Source organism: Balaenoptera acutorostrata, chromosome 20, assembly GCF_949987535.1.
Source record: "Balaenoptera acutorostrata chromosome 20, mBalAcu1.1, whole genome shotgun sequence".
NCBI lineage: Eukaryota > Metazoa > Chordata > Mammalia > Artiodactyla > Balaenopteridae > Balaenoptera > Balaenoptera acutorostrata.
The window spans coordinates 45,768,265-45,792,280 of record NC_080083.1 but is presented as its reverse complement, the minus strand read 5'-3'; the positions used below and the strand labels follow the sequence as shown (position 1 = coordinate 45,792,280).

The following is a 24,016-nucleotide window of genomic DNA, read 5'->3' as shown; positions in this document are numbered from 1 at the left end:
ACAAGCTGCCAGAATCTGCACCCTATGTTGCCATGCTCCCCTCACCGCGGTGACAGGGGCAATGTCCAGGTTGCAGGATACCTGGGTGCCCTCCCCCCTCAAACACGCTCAAGGACCAGATGTGGTTACTCAGGTCACGCCCCCTCCTGTAGCTCACTCCAGGTCATCCTTTGCACTTTTTATCTATGGCTAGGATTTCTCTTGGCTTTGTGTCTCTTTACCACCCCTAATTTACTAATGCCCTTCTAGCAAATGCTTCCAGAGAGCCAAACAAACTCAGACCCAGAAACCTGGGTGCTGCCTTCCTCCACGGGAACTGACTGAGGTGGGAAAAAATCAGGGGAACCCGTGTGCCAGAGGTTTCGGAAGCTTCTTTCCCAGGGCTTGTGAGAAACCATGTCCCATAGGGATGTCTGTTCTCACCTTCCCTGGCACGCAGGACTCAGCTGCAGATGGAATCAAGGTTGGATAAACTTTTAGAGGCCAGCTATAGTTGCCAACTGCAACAGAAGAGCAGGGGAGGCTGGGACGTCTCCCCATGGGGGTCTGCACCTTGGCACTGAATGGAAAGGGATGTTAGCCCTGGGTCTGGAGCTGAACCTTGGGCCTTCAATGAGCAACTGCCCCTGCCTTTTGTTTTTAAGTGAATCCTTGGCCAAAAGGGTCACGTGGAAATGAAAGGCACCCAGAGTTGATGAATAAGTAACTCAGGCCCTTTCTGCAGACAAGAGGGCACAGCCCCAGCTAGGGCAGAAGTCATGGGTTCACAACCTGGCTCTGACCTCCCAGGCTACGGGACTTTTCAAGGCAGCTGCTGAGCCTGGAGCCCAGCCCCTCCCTGCTCTCTGACCCATAAGGACATAGATCCAAATGTTCCTTCCTCTTTGAGGCCCCAGTCTGGTTCATGGCACAAGAAATCATTTGATGAAAAGATCGTGCTACTCATAAATGAATCCCCAGGCTACAGAACCTCTACCTGCCAGACCTGATGGGAGGGAAAATTCATGAGTCCCTGACATCTGCTCAGGGCTGGTCACGAAGACACCCTCTGCTGCTCCCTACCTGCTCCAAATAAAGTCCATGTCACAAGTCACCTGTAGCCACTCACATGCCTGCATCTCCAGAATCACCTTGCAACATGGGTGCCCCGTGCATCCCCTACTTGCCCAATGCCCACCCTCCCACGGTTGTGGTTACTTGAGACAGTTTGCAAGACCTTCCGCTACAAGGGTTTCCTCCCCACCACAGCCACAGAGGGCACAGACCAAGCGCAGATGGAACAGGTAAGTTTTATTTGGACTTTCAACTTGTTCAGAGAGCTCAGGGGCCCCACTCCCCTCTCCAGTCCCCCTTCCCCATTTCCCCTCCCTGGGGGAACACTCAAAGTACAAGGCCATGTGTCTCTGGAGTCCTCAGCCCCTGCCCTGCCCCACACACCCCCTCACTCCCCTGCACTGAGGAGGAGGGGAGGGGTGTGAGGAGGTGGGGGACCTGGAAGAGTTGGATCAGAATGGTACATGCACTGACAGTGGCGTCCACTGCCCGCACCGGGCTGGGACCCGGGAGAGGCTTGCAGTGAAGGGAGGCGGACTCATCGTGGGGCGGCAGGCTCTTGCCATAGCAAGCTCCACACCTCAGCCCTGGGGACCCCCTGGCCTCCTGCTTACCCGTCCTTCTGAGGGTTCGACTCTGAGGTAGATTTCACAGAGGGAATGTGGGTCACTGGGGTGTGGGAAGGGGGTTAGCTCTTTTGAAGTTGATCTCCACAGCACCCTGGGCCCATCCTCAGGTTCTGGACTGGGAGGTGGGGCTGATGACACCCACCCAGCTAACAGAGGCTGAGTCACACCCGGGCTCCAGGGCACCTGTGGTGTCGGGGCTTGAGTGGGGTCAGGGTGGAGGGAAGCATCTGCCTTAACAATCTGTGCCTTGGTGCCGGGGGCTCCAGGAGGAGGGCATGGGCCTGGGAGGCTGGCACAGATAGTTCCCTAGCCTGAGGGTCATGGCGCCTCAGGGCAGCCTCTTTAGGCTGGATGCTCCCAGTCCTCCAGGATCCTCCCTCTTCTCTCCCACCCTCCCTATTCCCCAGGGAGGGCAGAGGGGGAGAACAGGGTTGGCCTGCAGGGAACGGCGAGTCCCGACCTGGCCGTGGGATGGAGGAACTGGCGTCAGTGTGCAGGGAAGGCTCTGAGACCCCACAGGGAGGCATTCCCTGGACAGAGCACAGCCTGAGAAAGATGGACATCTGGGGAGGTGCTAGGGGAGCTCCTGAAGTCTTCTGATACCCTCCCCTCCCCCAGGCCCAAGCACTAGACACCTTCTTGGATCCAACCGTTTGAAAACAGAAAGGCAGAGGGAGAGGCTGGGTGGGATATGCCCCTTCCCACCCCAGCCCTGATCCCCACCTCCCCAGCAGAAGCCAGGGAGCTGGGGAGAGCCCCAGCTGACCTCCCGGGAAAAGCCAGGGCTGAGTGGTGCCTGGACCAGGGAAGATGGCACACACGTTGACTCGGTAGCTAGTGGAGGTATCTGGGGGTCGCAAGGGGCAGCGGCCCCCTACGAGATTCATGCAGCATTCAAAGTGAGTGAGTGTTTGGGGGTGATGGGAGAAGGTGGAGAAACAGCCAGCGGGTGGGGGAGGCACCCTAGATCTTGCTGTTCTCCAAGTGAGAGTCAATGTGTTTGATGAGGGCATCATCGGGGTACCCAACAGGGAAACCCAGTTGGCAGAGGGGGCAGCTGCGGATATCAGAGCCCACTGTCTCCATCAGCAGCTGTGGGGAGAGAAGGGAGTCATTTATGGTCCACAACCCTCCATCATGGTCCCCACATCCCAGCCTGCTCTTTCCTGGGACCCGAGGCAGGGAGGGCTGCAGCATGCAGAAGGCATCTGGGCACCCCTTCTCCTGCATCACCCCCTTCCTCCCCCTCCCTGACCACCTTCTACCAGTTCAGCATCCACTGCCCCGACCCCGGGCATAGTGTCCCCAGGAGGTGTGAATGGGGAGGTAGGTATGCTCAGCCTCCCAGAGCATCTGCCGTAATAAGGGAAGCCAAGACCCAGACATGCCCTCAGAGTGACTAAGACACAGCTCTCAGATAACTCAAAGCAATGGATAATCCTAAACAATGTACAACCCAAAAATAATTTTCTGTCTGGCTTTGGAATATATTTTGGTCCTTTCAGGTGGCAAGGGTTGGCTCTGACGTCCAGGAAACTCATTATTTCGGTGAAACGATACAGCTGTGAGATAGGGTTGTCTTCTAGGACAGACAGAAAGGGGCAGGGGCTCTGAGGCCTGATGGACAGAACTGGATGAGCAGGCCTGTCCCTGTCCGGAACCAAGACCCATGGCATCAGCATAGCCTCCATCACCAAGTAATAGCAGATGTTTACTACTGAGCCAGGCACTGTGCAAGAGTGCTTTGGGCTCACTGCCTCCCTCTTAAGAACTCTCCAATGGAATTAGATAATAAATCATTGACCTCATTTTTGCAGATGAGAAAACTGAAGGCCAAGAAGATAAGTAACTTGCCGGAGGTCCCAAAGCTACTAAGTGGTGGAATCCAGAATCAAAGCCAGGACTGTCACTCTAAAGACCCGGGCCTTTAACCGTGAAACTGAACAAGTTTTAATGGTGCGGGGCCCCAATTCACACCAACAAAAGGCCACTGGAGAGAGAGGGGTTGCTGCGCCCCGGGGAAGGGGGAGGTATCAAAGGAAGGGAGCCCCGCCCATCAATCAGGCGTGAAGAAAGGGGCGGGCCCCCACCACCACCAGCCCCCGCCCCCCGCCGGGTCTGAGGCACGTGCGCACGTGCCCACTCACGTTGATGGACGGCCAGGACTGCGCGTGCTCGGCGTGGGTGTAGGCGGTGGCGGCGGGCGACTCCGGGATGGGGAAGCCAGCGCAGAACGAGGCGCAGCGGATGGCGCCAGCCTCCGGGCTGGGCGGGCTGGCGGGCACGGCCCACTCCTCCTCCTCCGACGGCTGCTTCTCGAAGCGCAGGCGGATGCCCTCGAAGGCGTGCCGTGGGCTGAGGGGCCGGCCGGGGACGTAGAGCTCGCTGCCGTAGGCCCGCGGCTTGGGCAGCGTGGCCGCCTCGGCCTGCAGCCAGGGCGGGGAGGCGCCCGTGTAGCCCGCGCCCTCCGCCATCTCCGAGTAGCTGCGCCGGCCCTGGAAGCCGGCCTTCACGTGGTGGCTGGGCGGCTTGGCGTAGGCTCGCTCGGCCAGTGTCCCCTCCCCGGGCGGCGGGGGTGGTGGGGGCCGGGGCTGCGGGGCCGGGCAGGCGGGAGGCCCTGGGGAGCGGCACTGCGGGCTGGGGGACTGGCACGGCGGCGGCGGCGGCACCGGCGAGCGGCGCTGCGGGACGGGCGACGGGCAGGAGGGCGAGGCCGGCGAGCGGCGCTGCTGGGGCGAAGGGCAGGGGGGCCCGGGAGAGCGGCGCTGGGGGACAGGGGACTGGCACGGGGGGCAAGGGGGCGCCGCTCGGGCCGGCGGGGAGTGCGAGGGGCACTGGGGGGCCGGGGAGTGGCGCTGCGACAGCGGCGAGTGCCTCTGGCCTAGAAGAGAAGGGGGACAGCGGTGGGGAGAGAAGACGTCAGAACTGGGGAAACAGGGCCTTGCCAGCGGCCAGTGCCCACCTACTCTCCTCCGAACGCGAGTGGAAAAGGCCTGGGCACGGGGAAGGAAGTGAAGGGTGGTCCCCGGACGCAGGACGGTGGCCACAGCTACCCGCTCCTTCCGGATCCAGCTCCAGGCCTCCCCTGCCCCACCTCACCGCCACTCCGAGCCTGCTCCTGCAGCAACGTCCTCAAGATCCTCCCCTGCAGGGAACTCAGCTCCCGAAGCCGGCCCAGCTCCTCTGTCAGCTCCGTGTAAGCCAGCGCCAAATTCACCCTGAAGGACACCCAGTCACCCAGGTCAAGGCTTGACCCCAGCCTGCCCTGACCCTGAGGTCAGAGGGCAGGGAGTGGGGGAGAGGAGAAGGGAAATGGGTTTACTGCCACAGCTGTGGAGAAGAACTGCCTCTGCCCCAGCATCTGGCCCTCCCCTCCCCTCCCCGGCCCTGCTAGCCCCGCTGCAGAAATTCTCTTGGGCTTTAAGGGCCACCTCAAAGGGAACCTCTTCCAGGGAGCCCTCCCCCGACCCCGAACCTTACCCTGGGCTAGGGCAGTGGTTCCCAGACTATGGGCTGGGGATAGAGAGCTCAGTGATTTGAAGGGATCCCTGAAATTGTGTATTCACTGAGCATTGTCTGTGGCCTGAACACATCTCATACAGGTATGTGTGAATGTTTTTCTAATCTGTGCAGAAGCTGTGGTGACAAAACACAGATTCATCAAAAAGCTGCACTGAATTTATAGTAGGTTTTGTCCCTGTGAATTTCCTCAAAGAGTTCATGGTAATAGTTTAAGTGCAATCTGTGTATTGGGGGCAGGGGGTGCCTGAGGAGTCCTCACCTTTGAAAGATTAGGGACCACTGCTGCACAGCCTATGAAGAGCCCCATTCCATAAGTGAAGACATGGCCTTCTGGCTTGGCAGAGGTGCCAACTGATAAACTTGAACCCAAGTCTGCCTATTTCCAGGTTCACTGCTCTTGCTCCCACCTCAAAGCTGCCTCTGAGCTCGATTCAGCCTTGCAACTCCCAGGATCAGCAGGGAACCCTTTACATGGAGTTGTTGTGCACCGAACACCTCCAGGGGGCGCCACTCACATTAAGCACCTAACAAAAGTTGCCTGTTCTGGAACTTCACTGGGAGTTCCTCAAAGTTGGGGTCTATATCACTGTATTCGTATTCCCAGCATCTTGTCCAGGGTCTGGTACCCAGGAGCTGTTCAGTAAGTGAATATTGAATTGAGCCTCTCTATCCATTTTTCTCTCTTCCCTTTTTTTCCTCGCACTTCGTGCTCAGGCCTCCTGGTCACCCACCCTCATGGAGCTGGAACAGACTTAGCAAAGACTTCAACCACTTCCTTTTCTCTTCCTTTCTCTTTGGGTCCCTGTGACCCAGAATCACTGAAGGTTATCATTCTCAGGACTGCCCCTCCCCTCTCTCCCACCCCAGCCTGCACACCTCCAAGGGGCCTGTCCTGATGTCACATGAGGCTCTGCCATGGCCTTGGGTCACTGCTTTCATCTCTGATCTGGGGTTGGACCGATCCTGGGAAGCAGGGGATTTTGTTTCCTCAGATCTTGCCCCCTCAATCCAGAAGGGACTCTGGAACTTTGTGGAAGTTGGAGCTGGAGGGAAGTGGCAGGCAGAGGCTTGGCCAGTCCAGAGGGATTTCCTCACAGGGGAGGGCCTCTTGCCCCAGTAGCTGAAGGGCCCTGGGCAGCAAGGAGAGGAGGGTGGAGGGAGTTCTCCAGACTCTGAGGGCCCTGTCCTCATCCCATGGTAATGGACGTGTGAGAGGATGTATGTGAATGGGAGGGAATGAAGGGAGGTGTGAGACCACTGTGGTGGGTGTGAGGAACAGGGTGAGAGTGTGTGTGTGTGTGTGTCTGACCCCGGAGAAAAGGAGGGGAAGTCGTGAGATTAGGGCTTCAGAGGGCAGGAAAAGCCGAGGTGCAGAGGGTAGATGATGACTGAACTCCCTCGCTCTCCACTCACTGGCGGGCTCTCTCTCGCTCTCTTCCTAATCCTGGGGCGGAGCTGGGTGGAAGGGGGAGCCCCTCCCCCAACAAAGCTATTTTTAACCCGTTTGGACCAAAGCCAAATTCTTGCAAATAGGCTGGGATTCTGGGGGACAAGCCCACTTCTAAAGGCGGGAGAGTGCCCTCTACCCATCTGATGGTGGACACGGATGGACAGGAGCCGAGAGGAGGGAGTCCTTTTGGGAGCCCCTGCCAAGGTGCTGCAGCCTCTATCCCATCACATCTCAGCCGTCGTGTGTCCTGTGTTCCCCCACCCTCTTCTTCAGCGTGGGTCTGTGGGAAGAAATGGCATTGCCCTCATCAGACTGGGAGACCAGTCTGTGTCCCACATTGGGGACTTCCCAGTGGAAGTCTCCCCTCTTCAAACTGAGGGAATCTGAGGGCAGGAGCTGCATCTCCCCCGCTCAGACTGGGGGCTTTTGGAGGATCATGCTAGCCCCTCAGTGGTGGGGGCAGGAGGGAGCCCTGGGCAGGGCACTGATGGAACATCCCCTCTGACCGAGCAACCACAGTTTCTCTCCCTATCCGCCTTCACTGCTGTATCTCAGGTGACGGATACAGGTCGTCGCCTTCACACCCTGCCTCAGAGATCTCACCTGCCACACTCAGTTGCCAGGCCCCATCTCTCCCCTGCTTGCCTTCCTCCCCATGTCAGGAGCTACCCCAGTTTCCACCGCCCAGCTCCTGGCACCCTCCTCGCAGCAAAACAGGGCAGGAGGAAATGGAAGGGAGAAGGCCCTAGCCCAGAATGCCCAGCCCCTCTTCCAGCTCTGACCCTGTGTCCTCCTGGAGCTCCAGGCAGCCAGCCCTTGCAACGACCTCTGAGACCCCGGGCAAGGTGGGGGGACCCGACCTCCTGATGCCCCATGGCCCTGTGGGACCTCCCCCTTCATCGGGCATCTCTTCGTCTCTTCCCACCTCAAGATGCGCAGGCCCAGGCTGCTAAATGCTCTAACGACCTGAATGGCTCACATTAGAAAACACTGCCAATTCAGTGGAAAAAAATCTCAACTTCACAGCACAACCAACAGTCGCACACGTGCACCTGAATACACATTCTACTTCCTGGCTTCCTGGCCCACACCTGAGTGCTATTTTCCACCATCACGGCTTTGGGATGTTTGGGAAGGATGGGTCAGGTGAACGGCAGCAGACGGCTGCATTTGGGTGCTTCTTCATTGCTTAAATTATGGGGGAAAATCCTGTCTGAGTCTCTCAGAACTTGGGAAGGACTCAGGGAGAAAAGAATCATAAATAATCTGTATGAGCCCTTATGGGCCAGGCATTGTGCTAAGAATTTAATCTTCACAACAACTCTACAGTGTTACCACTCTTATTATCTCCACCTTACAGATGAGAAAACTGAAGCTTACAGAGGTTAAGTCACTTGACCAAAGCCATAAAGCCCAGTAATAGTGGAGTTGCTGGAAGGGGAGCTCCTGTCTCCTGGACTCCAAAGTCGAGGCTACTGACCACTAAGCTATCTACTGCCTTCCTAAAGGATCAGGGAAGGGGGGAAAGGAGAGGTGGGAAGGCAGCAGAAGGGAAAGGTAAGGAGGAGGAGGAGGCTGGGGACCTGCAAAGTGGCCTGGGAGCCCTGAGCATCACCAGCCCTGCCCTGGGAGGGGAGAGGAAGGCGCTAGACACGTGTGGAAGTGGAAGGACAGAGTTTATATTAAGAGGCCGGGTCAAGGGCACAGAGCAGTGGTGGCACAGAGCAGCGATTCAAACAGGCTCTTGGCACCTCAGCCTGCTGAGCTGGCACCTTCGGAAGAGCCAGAGTGCAAATGGCAGCATTGGCAGGAAAGAGGGCTCCCACCACTGCAAACCTTTCCACCCTTTGTTGACTTATCCTTTCATTCATTCTTTCCACGAATAATTGAGGGAGCTCAAAAATTCATCTGGAAACAATCATCTTCACTGTTACTGACAAAGCAACTGAGATGAGAAAGGTTAGAGACCTAAGCGTCTGCCTCTATAAAAGGCCTCTTTCTGCCCCAAACCAGCTGGGAGACACGTGGGCTTCCGAGTGCAGTGTCTTCCCCAGGGAAGTTCACTGGGTGCCCTGTGCTGCGCTGGAGCCTCCGTGAGGATGCGGATTTGAATGCAGACACAGATGCGGCAGGGGTGAAATTCAGACCAGCACTGGGTCATGGGATTAGAACTAGGGATGGATGGGCTCAAGGTCAGGATTAAGGCTGGGGTCGGGGCCAGATTAGTTCATTTTCAGTCAGGATTGTACATGGAGCTGGGGACAGGATGAGGGATAGGGTTACAGGGAGGGATGGGATCAGTATTAGGGTTAGGACTGGGGGAAGGATCAGAGCTGGTCATGTGGTCAGAATCCCTGGCTGACAGAATCAGCAGGAAAAGAGAAATCCAACATCCCCACCCCCTCCATCCTTGCCCATAGCTGCCCCCTGCTGCCCCCAGCCACCTCACCCCCGCGGGGGAATTGAGGGACCCAACTTTCCACCACCCACAGGCACACCCAGCATTAGTCTTCCCACCCGGCCCGACCCTCAGGGAGGGGACCACAGGCACCGGGCCGTGGAGGGACTTGAGGTTGCGGGCCGGGGGAGGAGGAAGTCGCATGCAACAACCCAGCGCTCCACCACTTCCTTTCAGGCGCCTTGAGCCCCTTCACTCTCCTCGGCCAGCTATGACTTGCGGTCCACAGAGCCCGGCTCTTCATGGCAGCCCCTGCCATGCTTCCAGCTCAGCCAGATGTTCTCTGTGTCTAGAAAGCCTCCCTAGATACAACCAAACCGAGAGGCTCACAGCAGGGCTAGGAACCAGGGTCCCCATTTCGGTTGGGGGGGCCCACACATCCCAATTTGCCCAGGGCTGTCCTGGTTCACAGGAGTCACCTGGCATAATTATTAATAGGGCCCCCTTTCACTTTTAAAAATGATCGGGTTTAGTCAACAAATCATCTGGCTGCCCCTCATATAAGGGCCTCCTACTTGGATAAGAATGTGAACCAGAAAAACACCACAGAGGTACTGTCACCCCATCTGCTCAGGACCTGTTTGGAATTTGCACTTAACTTCTCTGATTACTTCTTTGTAACCTTGGTTTGCTCAGCTGTAAAAGGGGACAATACTGTCACACATTTTTTGGTGAGAATCAAATGGGATTTTGTAGGTAAACTGCCTCGCACGGTGTCTGCTGTGGATGAAGACTCAGGGAGGTGCCTAGGAGACGGGTGGAGAAAGGGGGAAACCAGTTTTGATCCTTTTCTGGAGATACCAGCTCAGTGAGTTTGGTTTGAATGAGGGGAGGACGTGGAGTTCCCCATCGAGGGAGAGAGCGTGGGTAAGAGCTGCTCTCTGCCTCCCTGGCAGGGAAAGGGTCAGAAACAGTTCAAAGCCCACCAGCCCCTCAGACCACAATTAGGTGGGTGTGGTGGGCCCCAACTTCAGAACCCCTCCCCACCCTTGGGCAGCCCCGAGGCTGCAAGTGCTCAGGGCTTAATTCCTGTGGGCCGGGTACCCAGGCTGAAGGAAATTTGAAAGAAAGGAAGTAGGGAGGGTGAGAAGCGTGAAGGGGGAGGCCCTGGGCCCGCTGGTTCTGGGGCATGAGACTAAGCTCAGGGTACACGGGGGTCTCCGACTTCCGTCCTGACCCCCCCCCACTCTGCCCTTGACCTCTGTGCAGAGTTTCCATCCTCTCTCTCCGAGTTCACACTTCTCCCCCACCACTAACCGCAGCCCACGCAGAGGCTTGTGGGTGGAGAGAGGGGTGGGGGGTGGGCGGAAAAGCACCCAGGCTGCAACACTGAGCCCCCCACGTTGGGGAGAAAGGCCTCTAGTCCCCCCCTCATCACTCATACCGAATCCCCGTCTTCTCACAGGGTGCTCCCCTCTTGGATGAACCCCCTCCCTCACTGGCCCTCATTCCCCTCACTGAGCCCCCTCAAGGACCCCCCTCTCCACAATCTCCCTTCCACCCTCAGCGCTGGCCACGCCCTCAGGAAGGCCGCACTCAGGACCTGTGACCCCGAGTGGGGCCCAGAGGGAAGGAGGCCACGGGTTCTGCACCTCTCACTTGGCTGGGACCCTCCTGGGGTCCTCAGCTCCCTGCGCATCCTCAGGAGCCGGTGGTCTCCACTCCCACCTCCTCCTTCATTATTGCCTTTGGCCCCCGAGTCACCCTCAGCGGCTCTTCCTCTGGGGCAATTTGTCCCCCTGGGCACCGACCACCAGATGCTGGGCGGACCAAACAGCAGGGAAATCTTGACCGGAGGTCAGACCTGGAGGGTGGCAGTCTGGTCTGGGCGCCCATTTTCAGAGGAACATTGATGACCTGGACTTGTGAGCCAGGGGCCGGGATGGGAGGGGCTGGAGGCCTTGGGGCTGGGGCTGCCTCCCAGGACTGCCCCCTCAGCACCTGGGGGGCTCACTGCGGGGAATTAACAGAGGCGGTGGCAGTACAAGGGAGGGCGTGTGAACAGCCAGGACTCCCACGGTGAAACTGGCCACCTGGAGGCATCCACACTGAGACGGGGGAGCACCTCTCGGGGGTATACTGGGTTCCCACGGAGGACTCGGCTGGACTCAGGAACCTCTGTGGCTCCCTCCTGAGCCTTCACACCTCCACCTGGATAATCCACCCGTGCAATCCTCTCCTAGGAAGGTCCACATGTAAAATTCCCACTAGCCTGGAGGGTTAGGCAGAAGTAGAAGGAAAAGGAGGGGCTGGTGGGGGAAAAGGAGCTGAGAGCAGGTGACTGAGGCCTCCTCAGGTGGGAGGACGGGGAGGGAGCACTTGGGAAGCGGCTTATTACCAAAAGGAGCTGAGTTTATAAGAAAATAAAACTACCGGGGGAGTGAGGACTTCCTCTGAGAATTAACTCTTGCCAAGCTGAGGCTGTCCAGAGATGCTTGGCCTGAAAGGAAGTGTGAAGCTGGGCAGGCAGGGCCCAGCCGGCTCCAGGGGTAGACATCCAGGAGGCCCTGAGGCAGAGCCCAAGCCATAGAGACTGAGGGGAGGAGCTGGAGGTCACCTCTGGTAGGACCAGCCCTGGAGCAGAGCCCAGCTCCCTCTGGCCAAAGGGACAGGGTCGGGGGTGGGGGGGATGCCGTGGGGTGCGAAGAAAAAGCGGCTGGCCGGGCCAGAATTAGTGGCGTAGACGATATATGACCTCCAAAAGCATCTGCGGGAGGGGTTCTCTTCTACTCACTCGCTCAAGTGGCCCCTCGGGACCCACCGCCCCCTTCTCTGCCTCCCCCACATCACCTTCTGCCACTTCTCCCAGCAACGATGGACCTCTGAGCCCATGAGGGAAACCTGGGGCCAGACAGGTGAAGTGGGCAAAGCTAAGCCACTCGGCATCCCAGGAGGGGTCCCTGAGATTCAAAACCTGGCTGTTCGGACTCCAGCCAAAATAAATCCTCTCTCTGAGTTCAACCAATTGAGGGACGCTTCACTGCTGGTCTTCTAAGAGGGAGTTGGATTCAGTGAGCCATAAAGGGCCCCACGGTGTGACTTTAGGGGCAAGCTAGGATTCTAGAACATGTGCGTATGTGTGTATGTGTGTATGTGTGTGTGTGTGTGTGTGTATGCGCTTTCCGGGTCTGGGCACACGGGCTAGGATGGACCCTGAGCCCCAGCCACAAGCTAGGGTGGACCCTCTCTGCAGAGGCCCCTAACAGCTGAGGGGTCCCGCCCATCAGTCCCACACACTGGGTTCTCACTCCCCAGCTACCACAGCCCCACCCAGGCCCTCACCCCAGGGTGGAGAGGGAGGTGAGAGGTACCCCCAACCGGCCAGAAGCCGGGAGGAAGGTGAGGGGGGAGCCTGCTGGGAGGAGGACCGGGGGTCCTGGAGCTGGGTGTGTGGTGTGGTGGAGGGTTAGCTCCTGCCCTCGCTGGGCCTCAGCCTTCCCCTCTGATGAAAGTAGGGAGTCTGTGCCACACGTCTCATCTTGGGGGAGAAGGCTTAGGCGGAAGGAGGTTTGTGCTCTATTTCTCAGAAAGTGGGAGAGGATGAGTTCCGGTGCGGATGTGAAAGGCACCAGGCTCACTGCTGCCAGACTGCGCTCACCTTCTCCCTGGCTGCCCAATGCCTCCCCGGAGGCCCCGCTACTAGGCTCACACTGACATAGCTCCCTCCCCACCTACTGCTGCCACTCTTTAATGGCAGGATCCCCAAGGAACACCCCAGCATAATACGTTCTAATTCCCTGCATGCTGCTGTATGAACTCAAGGAAGTCCATCCTCTCCCAAGCCTCAGTTTTCTCTCTCCTGAGATAGGAGACGAGGCACCACAAATCCTAAAAGAGACCATCTCCTTCCTCCTTGTCAGGGAGGAGAGGGTTAACCCAAGTGGCTGGGCCTTGTTACTGGGATAGAAAATGGGCCCCAGAGAGGCCCCAAAACTCACCAGGGGACACTGAACATAGCAGCAAAGCTGCTGAGGAAGTCTCTCTCAACACCTGACACCTCGAGAAGACACAGGCCTGGGTGCCAGAGGAAAGCAAAGGGAACCTCCCAGAACCTGAGCACCTCCAGAAGCTCGCCTCCTTCCTGTGAAGGGCGCAGAGCCACACAAGCAACCCAAACCTCACAGCCCTGACAGCGTGGAAGAGAGGTCCCCCAAACAATGTGGAGGGGGGAGGAGAGAACCAAAGGGGGAACCTGGGAAATGCCATCCCCGGGGGTGCAGAGGTTAAGAGGAAGAGGATTACAGAGTGACTTACTGATCATCCCCAACTCTTTTCACCCACGCCATGTCACGCTCTGACTGGTTGGAGGCCAGATCCTAAGGGAAAGATCGAGCAGTCAGACCCCAACCTCACCTTGCCTAAACTTCCCTTCTTTACCATTCCCAGGGCTGGTCGGTACTCAGTGAGGAAGTCCCAGATCTCTAAAGTTGTTTTCAGCAGTCCCCAGACCTTCAAGGAGATCTGCAGGTGCCAGAGCAGGGACCCTGGGTCAGCGCCCCACCCCCCTTTTTACCTGGGCCCGGGTCTCCTGCAGCTGCTTCAGCTCCCCCTGCAGCCGCTCACACTCGGCCTGGAGCTGCTCCTCCCGAAGCTGAGCCCCCCGGGCCTCTCCCTGGGCAGCCTCCAGAGCCTCTTCTAGCTGCCGCCGCTCCAGCTCGCTCATACTCGGCGTGGGGCCTGGCCAGCCTGCCGGTAGAGGAAGGGACAATGTCAGGCTGGAACCAGCTGCGGGACACTCTCCACCCACTCCCAGATCAATACAAAGTGAAACAGGTGAGAACTGCAGCAGGAAGGATCCAAGAGAGACATCCAGAGGGTAGATATCCCAGGATGAGAGAGAGACCTCTACTGAGGGCAGACGGGAACGATGGGCTGAGCTGCTTTTTCTAATCTTTCTGGAGGCCAGGGGAGAAATAAGACGGGCTCTGGAAGGGTGTCCCCAGCCAGACTCAAGTCTGCAAGCATCCTCGGGGGCCTCTCCTAATCACAACGGAAGACAGGCGGAGGGGACTCTGGGTGGGGCCGCCCTCTGCTGGCACATACAGGAATTGCATGGGAGAGCCTGGGAATAAAGGAGTTAAAGGGGGGGGATGTCAGTGGGAGAAACTGGGATAATAGTTGATGAGGTGAGGGAACAGTTGGTAAGGAGGGATGAGGTGATTATGGGAGAAGTTTAAGACATTGTAACGGGTTGTTGACTATCAATCTGAAACACCGGAGGTGCCCAATGGTGTTGAAATGGGGGGCTGGCTTGGGAACTTCAGAGTATGGAAATCAGGGGTGGCTGAGATCTCACCGTGACTCAAGCCAGATCCGCCTCTCAGTGCCAAGTAGTGCAGGTCCAGATCAGCACAGGGCAGGGCAGGGGCAGTGGGGGGGCTCAGGCTGGGGAAGGCTGCATCCCGGAGGCCTTGTTGCTGCCGCAGCTGCTGCTCCAAACCACAGATCTGCCGCAGGTGGGTCTCCACCAGGGCCCGCTATGGGGGGGAGACAAAGGGGTGAGGGTCTGCATCAGGTCAGGGCACCCCTGTGGGCCGCCCAAACCCAGAACTTCTCCATGTCTGGGTATCCATCACCCCCCTAAACTGAGCAGAGACCCCAGGTCACATATCCCAACTCCACTCTCCAAGTGGCCATGAGTCTCCTCTCCCAGCAACTGCAATGCAGATGTTTCTGGCTACTGCCCCTTGCAAGGTCAGAGTTAATACCTCTTCCTTGTCACTAACACGCAGAGACACTTATAAGAACACTCAGCCCCCTGTCCAGACACCACCACCCGCTCAGGAGCATAATAACTTCCATTTGCATATGTGACTTAACCACTCTGGGCTTCACCTACCTCATCTATAACATGGGGCTAACCACACCTACCTCTTAGGTAAGTTTGTTACGAGGATTAGAATGAGTAAATATATCTAAAGAGATAAGAATGATGCCTGGCACACAGTTAAGTGCCATGTAAGTGTTTATGATTGTTAAGTCAAAGCATTTTTTACACGAATGCCCAACAGCTCAGCAAGGTTGTTATTATTTGCCCCACTTTTCAGAGGCAGGACAGAGGCTAAGTGACTTGGCCCAGCTCACAGCTAGGAGTCAGCAAGAGACCATGCCTCCTGATTCTGACACCTGCCCACCTGCTCACATGCATGGCCATACCCTGACTCAGAATCACACACAGGCCAAGGCCCATCCCAGCAGCCACGAACACTTTCAGTCACCTCTGCCCTCACCCACACAGCCTTCCAGCTCAGTGCTATAGGCGCAGGGTCAACGCACTGTGAGCACCAAACATACACACAGATTCACAGTGTTCTACAGGGCTACTCACATAGTCACCTCCTGTCACTGCATGGCCAGGATGTACACAGAGCCACTCACAACCTGTATGATACACACAACCCCACTCACCAGGCCAAACGGGCACTCACTCACGGACAGACACGAACACGGTGGGGTGCATTCCACAAGCACACAGCCAAGGTCACACCCTCAAGCACCCGGGCTCCCTGGACCTCACCATCTCCCCCAGCTCCGTCTCCAGGTCACTCTTCTCCACGCAGAGCTTCTCGTAAGCCTGGATCATCTCCCCGAGCTGTTCTTCCTGCTCCTTATTCTTCTGCAACTGGATGGGGCCCGGAGGGGGTGGAGCGCAGCCAGAGTCAGGCCCATCTTGACTTGGGGGCAGAGCAGCACCCTGTGCCTCCCACCCCCACTCCCAGCACCCAGTGGAGGGGTAGGAGGAGCTGCAGCTGGTTCTAGGGAGGACCATGGCCATCTCTGATCAAGGAGATGGAAGGTCAGAGGCTGGGGAGGTTATCAGAAATGGACTGGAGCAAAGAGCTCAGGGAGGGCTCACCTCGTGCTGGAACTGGTTGAGCCGTTGCTGCAGGCTGACTTTCTCCACCTCCAGCAGGGAGCCATCCTTGATTTCATACAAAGAGAAGCCGTGCTCCTCTCCAAAGTCATTGATCAGTGGGTACTGCGGGTGGGGCAGGCCCTCAGGACAGCTTCAGCCTTGCTGTGTCCCCATCCCACAACCTGCGTCAGAATCCTCGCCTCTCCCTCCCCACTCCAGTGGGATCTGTACATCCTGATTCCCATGGCCCTGTAGGCATCTCCCACCAACCAGATCTTTTTTAGATCCAAGGTCCAGCACTCCAAAGCGGATCCCTCCTGATCCTTTCCCGATTGGTGCTGGGGTCTCCAGAGTTCCCATCCGTCCAGAGCAGCCACATCCCTCGTGAGGGATTCTCAAGTTCCCAAGAGTCTGTACCCTGACCCCTCTTTTGGATCCCTGGAATCTCTGCCAGATCCCCAGTTCCTGACACCCAGCAGCCCCCTCCCCTGTCACACACACAGCCAGACCCCCGTCATCTCCAGGTTCTGACCTTAATCTCGTAGACTTTGAGGCGGCGGCGGAGGGTGGCATTCTCCCTCTCCAGGCCCCCCAGCCGCTCTTTGATGTCTCCGTAGGCCGTGATCAGGGCAAAGTGGGAGGCGGAGCACATGTCCCCCCCCAGCGAGGGGTCTCCAGGGGCATCCAGCCACACCTCACTGGGCCCCAGGGCCTCCTGGGTCAGGATGCTGATGTCATCCTCAAACATGGACTCCATGGCAAGGGCCTGGGCCACGGCCCGTCCTGGGCCTCCTGGGAGAGCAGGAGCAACGAGCAACGGTGGAGAGGGTGGCCCAGAGCTTGTCCCTAATACCCCTTGTCCTGGCCTGAGGAGCTCTGCGGCCAGCTGAGATGCAGCCTGGTGCTGCCCCCGTGTCTCACAGCCCTCTCCCAGACCCATCTTCTCTTCTCTGCTGCCTTTGGGGGAAGGAGCTGGGACCAGACGGAGGTGGGGGGGCGGGGAGCAGTGACAAATAGGGACAAGTAAGCGAGGCCAGCAGCAGGGAAGGGCTCCTTCCGGAACCCAGGGAGAACTGTGGCCAGGAGAGGGCTGCCTCCCCAGCACACGGGGCCCAGATGGGGCCTGCCTTGACTCACTCCTCAGCCCCTTCTCCACCCCAGGTCTCACTTCCCCAAATACCTCTCTTCCAAGCTCCTCATGCCAGGCCTCTGGCACCCCTGGCTCCTCCCTAAGGAAGGCCCAGTGCTTCTGGGAGTGTCAGCCCCACCACTGTCACAACATCCTCTGCTGGGCCCCCGCCCAACTCCCTGGCTTCCTCCTCTAGGATCCCAGAGTTCAGGAAAAGGAAGTGCTTCCCCCACTCACACCGGCAGCTGTGGCAACCCTCCAGGCCCCCCTCACCCCTGACTTGGGACCCACAGGAGGTCATCGGCTGAGTGTCTGAGGGTACACAGAGGGGAAGGGGGCTCTGGGAGAGGGCCCGGCGCAGGTGGAGAGGGCTGACAGAGAATTCCGAAGCCCGGCCTGTGTGCCTGCACACAGGGAAATGGGGAGCCCTGAGAGGGGGCAGGAATGACTCAGGGCTCCCGAAAGAGTAGGCGAGGGGGTGCGTGTGTACTTTTCCTGGCCCTGTTTATGAATGTGTGTCTGTGGTTGGCATGTGTGGGGGGAATGTGTGTGTCTGTGAATGAGTGTAGGTGTGTCACAGTCAATGAGTGCTTTAGCGGGGCTGCGGGCGGGCGGTGCGGGGGGTCGGAGGGTGGGGAAGTGGCCAGGAGGCCGTGTGTGTTTGTGTGCGCGTGTGTGCACGCGTGCGTGAGCGTGTGTGAAGGGTGGGCACGTTCGGGGCCGTGTGTCACGTGAGGCACTATGGGAATGTCCGAGGTGTGTGCGCGCGCGCCAGAGCGTGTGTGCGCGTAGGAGAGGGGGCTCCCGAGGTGTGAGTTGAAGCAGTGGGGTCCGCGACCTCCCAAAATCGGGCAGCAGGAGCCTGGGGTGGAGAGGGCCCAGGCCCAGGCCCCAACACTGCCCCGCCTTAAGTGCCAGGGAAACGCGTGTGACCGGGTCTGAGTAAGGAGTGTGTGCGCGTATTTGTACGGCTGGCCCCACCTTTAACCCTCTCCTCCCCAGGCCCATCCCCTCTCCCCCAACTCCGCTCGTCCGCGCTCACCACACCAGCCCAGACCCCCGGCTGGCCGGCCACCTCGGGCCCAACCCCACTAGCCGGGGCTCTGGCCCCTTAGCGGCCGCGACCAGTGTTTGCTTCCTCTGCATCCCCCCCTCGGCCCAGCGACCCCGCGCGAGAGCGACAGCAGGCGGATGGGGAGGGGGTGCCTCCTCGGCCCCGGGCCCCTTCTGCGGTCCCTTTAAGAGCCGCCCTTTAAACCCCTTCAGCTCGGCGGACAGAAACTGTCGCCCCTCCCCTCTCAGGGGCCGAGACCAGGCAGCCCCCTCCCCCACTGCCGGCCGAGCCCCGGGGCCCCAGTCCGGCGTCGCCGGGCCCGGGAAGGGGCTCTGGAGGCGGTGCGGCCTGAGGAGCGGCGGAGGAGGGGGAAAGGGGGAATGCGGGCTGCCGACGCCGGACCCTTCCCCTCCCCGCCACCCTGGGCCAGCTGCGGGCCAACCTCCCGCCCCCTCCTCCGGTCCACCCCGCGACCCAGGGGCCGGCCCTGGACGCCGTTCCCCTCCCCCCCGCCCAGCCCAGCCGGGACTCACAGCTGCTGCCGGTTCCTGCTGGTAATCGCAGCTTACCCCCTCCGCCTGCTCCCTCCCCAGACGGGCACCGGTGCCCCCACCCCCCTGGCACCGCGCTCTGCTCTCGCCCTGTCGCCGCCGGGTCTCTCCCCACCCCCCACCCCTCCCCCCAACCCCCCTCCCTCGCTCCCGCCCCGCTCCTCCTCCGCCGCCGCCGCCGCCGCCGCCTCCTCCTCCTCCTCCTCCTCCTCCTCCTCCTCCTCCTCCTCCCCGGCTGCTCCGGGTTTCTCCGGCTGGGAAGGCGCCCCGGACCCGGCCGCGGCCACCACCACGTGGCGAGGGGCGGCCGGCCCGGCGTCCGGCCCCGCCTGGCAGCGCGCCCGGCGCCCACCAGCTCCCTGCCGCGCGGCCCACGCTCCGCGCCCCCTCCCCGACGCCTCCCAACGCAGTGTGGCGTGGCGGCGTGTGTGGGGGAGTCTGCGGACAGCGCCGGGGCTCAGGTGGTGCTTTGGAATTTGCTTTGGGGCTGTATGTTTTGGGGAAAGTGAGGTTCTTTATTTGGATTGTTTTGGTCTTTGATCTTTTGAGAAGGAAATATTAGACCTACTCTTCATAGCTCTTGGGAGAGGGGGCATTGCACTGATAATGAATACAATGACCTTAGGGTCCAGTCGGAGAGATGAGAGTTAAATCAGTAACTTCTTTGGAAGTGAGAGTGAGCTAAGAAGATCAAAGTTCATTAGGAAGGGGGACAGCTTTCCTCTCCCACACACAATCCCCTCCCCCCAACACACAGACGCACCCACAGGCCAGCGAAATGAACAAACAACAGATTTCACCCTTCCACAAAGATTATTTGAGCACCTGCCAAACTGCTGGGCAGGAGTCACAAGTTTTTGCCACTTTCCCACTGTGTGACCTTGGGCAAGTTACTTAACATCTCTGAAATAAATTGGAGTTAATTCCTGACCTGGGCAACCGTGGGAGAGGAATGGGGATCAGAACTAAAGGTGCTCTGTGAATCCTCAGGGGGGTGTTAATAAGTCATTTTGGTTATTCCCTGATGGATTAAAAAACCATGGGCAGAGGCATGGTCAGCCTGGATGCAGGTAGGGAATGATCAAGGGAAACTCTGGAGGACTCTGGCTAACCCCTAACAAGCCAACCCTGGAAAGAGAGTATAGGCTAAGGAGGGGGCTTTTGGTAGGCTCAGAATTTAGCTTGAAGCCTCCCATCTGGAGAGAGGGTTCAGGCTGCTGGGAACCTGAGCCTATCTTTTTGGCTCCTGGAGGAGGTGGGTGTTGAATCTGGAAGGGGCAGGAGAAAAGGTTTCTTGCTTGCTGTGAGCTTTGAGAAGCAGCAGCAGCAGCTCCCATTTTGTCCCACTGTAGGGAGAAGATTGGGCTGGAGGGTGAGCTCCTCCTCCTAGGAGGAGTACACAGTACACAGCAGGGGCTGTGTACTCTTTATTTTCAAAGAAGGATTCTCACTGGCTCCCTTCCTCCTCCTCCTCCTCCTGCTGGGTTCCCTTCCAGTTGCTCCTGCTAGCCTTTTACAGTCCAGAACACTAGCTTTCTCTGAGCCATGTGGGACAACCCACCTGCCCTTTAGATATAAAGGCTACCCACAGGTGTCATCTCCCTTAAGGCTGCACAGGTTCTCTTCTAAAACTTAGAAGACCAGGCAAAAGATTGGAGGCTGGGCTTAAAGGCAGTGGGGTTGTCTCTGAGGCCTCAATGAGTGTGGATTTGGCCATCAACTGGCCTGAAACTGACTGGCAAGCCTTCCCTCACTGAAAAGGGTAATGAGTCCAGGTACCGTCTAAGCACACACTCTACAGGATGAGTTGTCAGGTCCTGATGCTGCTGGGCTGCTCAGGGTACAGGCCTGAGTCACCCGGCCGGGCACAGCCCAGTGGTTTATCTGGGATTCTAAGCAGTTGGTAGCAAAAGCCCAACAGAGATTACGCCTGGTTCAGGTGCCCCAAAATACCTCCCTGGAATCTAGACCTGATCTCATTGCATTCTCCCTGTTTCTGGTTCTGTTGCTCGTATTGGACAGACCGTTGTGAGAACAGAAACTGTATCCCATCTGTCTTCATAGCCCCAGGTGCCCAGATAGTATCTGCTCACTATACACTTACTTATTCAACAAAGATTTCTTGAACACCTATTATGTGCTGGATGCTGAGAATACAGTGATGAGCATGTCTCTGAAGGACAAACATGTATCTCCTGCCCTCTTGGAGCTTATATTCTAGTAGAGGATTTAGACAAAAAAAGAAAGAGATTAATAAATGAAACGATTATAAATTGTGATTAAAAAGTAAAAAGACACAAGGGGCAACAATAGGGAAGAATCGGAGGGGGGTATCTGCTTTAGATAAAGTAGAGAAGTTCTCCCTGATGAGGTAATGTTTAAGCTAAATCTTAAAGGGTAGGAAGGAGTGTTCCTGGTTGAATGAATAAGTGAATGAAGTTGTGTAACTTTGGATGAGTTACTCTCACCTCTGTAGGCCTGTTTCTTCATCTGAGAAAACTGGAGATTGGTCTGAATTCCTTCTAAGAACCCATGATATTATCAGGGCTCATCATGATAGAGACAGAAAAAAGGTAAAACCCAGGGTCCTGGTGAAAGGGGAAGGGTGGTAGAGGGAAGTGAGAGGAGAAGAGGGAATGTGGTGGACAGCTGGTCAGGCTCGAGTTGTGCGACATTTGTAAATGGCATTCACAGGTGCTGTGAGAGGACCTGCCTCCAGTAGTTACTGGTAGGAGAGACAGTGCAGAAGCAGGAGCCAAGTCACCCCTGCATGCTTCCTCCTTGGAAACCATCAGGGGGAGACTGTTTCCCACTCCCAGGACCCTTGCTTTGGAGAAACACTTTAACCTTCCTGTCCCATTCTTGCCTGAAAAGAGTAGGAGGAGGTGGCGTTAGCAGCTGGCAAAAAATTGAATCAAAATAAAACGCAGATGACTCAAATAGAATCAGGCAGGCAGAAAAATTGATTAGACACACGTGACAATGCAGGATCCGGTTGCCACCTTAGCCCTTCAGTTCTAGATCCTAGAAAATTAGGGTTTGCTGCAGAACCATCCTGGGATTCCAACTGTAGCTGCTAGTCTTCCATCAAATCAGAGGTTTGGGCAGTGGTGGAAAGTCTCATTCCTTCCCCAGATCCTCCAATTCCTGTGGAGGTAATGCACATCCTCCAATCAAATTTGCGAGGTTTGGGTGGAAAGTTTATAACTATTTGTGCTTCATATTCTCCACGACTATGTTCATTTCTGCTCTCTCCCAAACAACTAAAAATTAGTCTACAGGCATACCTTGTTTTATTGTGCTTCGCTTTATTACACTTCTCAGATACTGCGTTTTTTACAAATGGAAATTTTGTGGCAACCCTACATTGTGCAAGTCTATTGGGACCATTTTTCCAACAGCATTATTATTATTATTTTTAATATTTATTTATTTGGCTGCTCCGGGTCTTAGTTGTGGCACGTGGAATCTTTAGTTGTGGCATGCGAACTCTTAGTTGCAGCATGTGGGATCTAGTTGCCTGACCAGGGATCGAATCTGGGCCCCCTGCATTGGGAGTGCAGAGTCTTAACCACTGGACCACGAGGGAAGTCCCCCAACAGCATTATTTTTAAATTAAGGTACGTACATTGTTTTTTTACACATACTGCTTTTGCACACTTAATAGACTATAGTAAATATACTTTTTTTTTTTTTAATTTGGCCACGCCACGAGGCATGTAGGATCTTAGTTCCCTGACCAGGGGTTGAACCTGCGGCCCCTGCATTGGAAGCGTGGAGTCTTAGCCACTGGACTGCCAGGGAAGTCCCTAAATATAACTTTTCTATGCACAGGGGAAACCAAAAAACTGGCATGACTCACTTTATCGAGATATTCACTTTATTGCGGTGGTCTGGAACAGAACCTGCAGTATCTCTGAGGTATGCCTGTATTGAATTTTTTTTTTAAATTATTTATTTTTGGCTGTGTTGGGTCTTCATTGCTGTGTGCAGGCTTTCTCTAGTTGCGTGAGCAGGGGGCTCTTTGTTGCAGTGCGCGGGCTTCTTATTGCAGTGGCTTCTCTTGCTGTGGAGCACCGGCTCTAGTCGCGTGGGCTTCAGTAGTTGTGGCTCGCGGGCTCAGTAGTTGTGGCACACGGGTTCTAGAGCGCAGGCCCAGTAGTTGTGGCGCACAGGCTTAGTTGCTCCGAGGCATGTGGGATCTTCCCGGGTCAGAGCTCGAACCAGTGTCCCCTGCATTGGCAGGCGTATTCTTAACCACTGGACCACCAGGGAAGCCCTGAAGCCATGTCTTAATTCTTTTCCTCAGGATAGTGATAGGCTGCCCCTCTGCATCCAGAGCTCAGGCTGGGCACCAAAGCTGAGATGTACTTTGCCTTCAAACAGGAAGGTATGTTTCACACACACAGCTAAGCTCAGGAACTTATGGCTTAGGAGCACCCGGGAGACGGAACAGCTCAGGCCTCCTACCCGCGCTGCACTGCCCAGGGTCGGCTGACAGCACAGGGGTAATTCAGACGTGGTGCGTACTCAGCAGCCTGTGGCCTTTTGGGCCACCAGGCACCAACATCCACCCTGCCCCCCAGTCCTGGTTCCCAAAAGCTTCTCGCTCAGAGGGAAAATGAAGCAGAAGTGCAGGGAGATGATTCAAATCCCAGTTGGGAGGAAAGTTGGCTTTAGGGAAATATGCCCCCTCCCACCAATCCTTGAATTGAGTCTGATAGTTGACAAAGGTTAACAATGGACCTCACTATAGAATTACGGCAAAATGACTTTGCCATTTAATTCCAAAGCCCCTTCATCCAGGGCTCTCCCTGCTTGTTACCTGGAAGCTTGCTGGGTGCAGAGGCTCATCTGCTCATCCTCTAACCCCGCATAGCACACAGTCTGCAACAGCCCAGCAGGACAAGCACAGCCTATGGAGTCGGGACTGCTTGGCTAGCCCACGTGACTTTTGGCAAGATTCTTGCCCCTTCTGTGCTTCTCCTTCCTCATCTGTCAACTGGGACTAAAATGGTGCTTTTGTTAAAGGGTTGATGAGGGTTACTTTCATTATTCTATATAAGATGCTTATTACAAGCCTGGCATCTGGTAAGTGCATAAAATCAACACTAATTATTGACTAATCCTGTTCCCATTCCTCCAGTTAACCCAAGGTTAAGAGGCTAGCCTGAAGTCATCCAGCAAACGAGGAGGATAAGAGTTAGGAGCCCAAGTCTCTTGAGGCTCTGCCATTCCCAGGTTTCTGGATGCTCTGCCCTTCAAAGGCTAAGTGATGCCATTTCAGAAACTCCCTGAACTGTACTGACATGTC

At 56.9% G+C, this 24,016-nt stretch overlaps 1 protein-coding gene across 5 annotated transcripts; it reads right to left on the bottom strand.

Annotated features, from left to right (window-relative positions):
• Positions 1 to 1,275: 1,275 nt before the first annotated feature.
• Positions 1,276 to 18,803, bottom strand: TBKBP1 (TBK1 binding protein 1). Of its 5 annotated transcripts, none has more exons than XM_057536406.1 (10): positions 18,685 to 18,803; positions 16,501 to 16,760; positions 15,969 to 16,091; positions 15,630 to 15,734; positions 14,409 to 14,589; positions 13,626 to 13,798; positions 13,367 to 13,428; positions 4,782 to 4,900; positions 3,830 to 4,563; positions 1,276 to 2,774 (listed from the first exon to the last, which is right to left on the bottom strand). In XM_057536406.1, exons 2-10 carry the CDS (start codon positions 16,723 to 16,725, stop codon positions 2,646 to 2,648), a joined length of 1,851 nt encoding a protein of 616 aa, XP_057392389.1. In that variant the 5' UTR covers positions 16,726 to 16,760; positions 18,685 to 18,803; the 3' UTR covers positions 1,276 to 2,645. The 5 variants fall into 5 exon arrangements, with proteins under 5 accessions (XP_057392389.1, XP_057392390.1, XP_057392388.1 ...); XM_057536407.1 differs by lacking the exon at positions 18,685 to 18,803 and adding an exon at positions 17,149 to 18,608; XM_057536405.1 differs by lacking the exon at positions 18,685 to 18,803 and having other exon boundaries at positions 15,969 to 16,034; positions 16,501 to 18,609.
• Positions 18,804 to 24,016: the final 5,213 nt, after the last annotated feature.

Coding starts and splice junctions, on each gene's coding strand:
- TBKBP1 (XM_057536404.1), bottom strand. CDS start 16,908: ATGGGTCTGGGAGAGGGCTGTGAGACACGGGGGCAGCACCAGGCTGCA. Junction 14,590..15,629: donor AGACGGAGCTGGGGGAGATG/GTGAGGTCCAGG, acceptor TCCCCCCCATAG/CGGGCCCTGGTGGAGACCCA. Junction 2,775..3,829: donor AGTCCTGGCCGTCCATCAAC/GTGAGTGGGCAC, acceptor CTCTCCCCACAG/CTGCTGATGGAGACAGTGGG.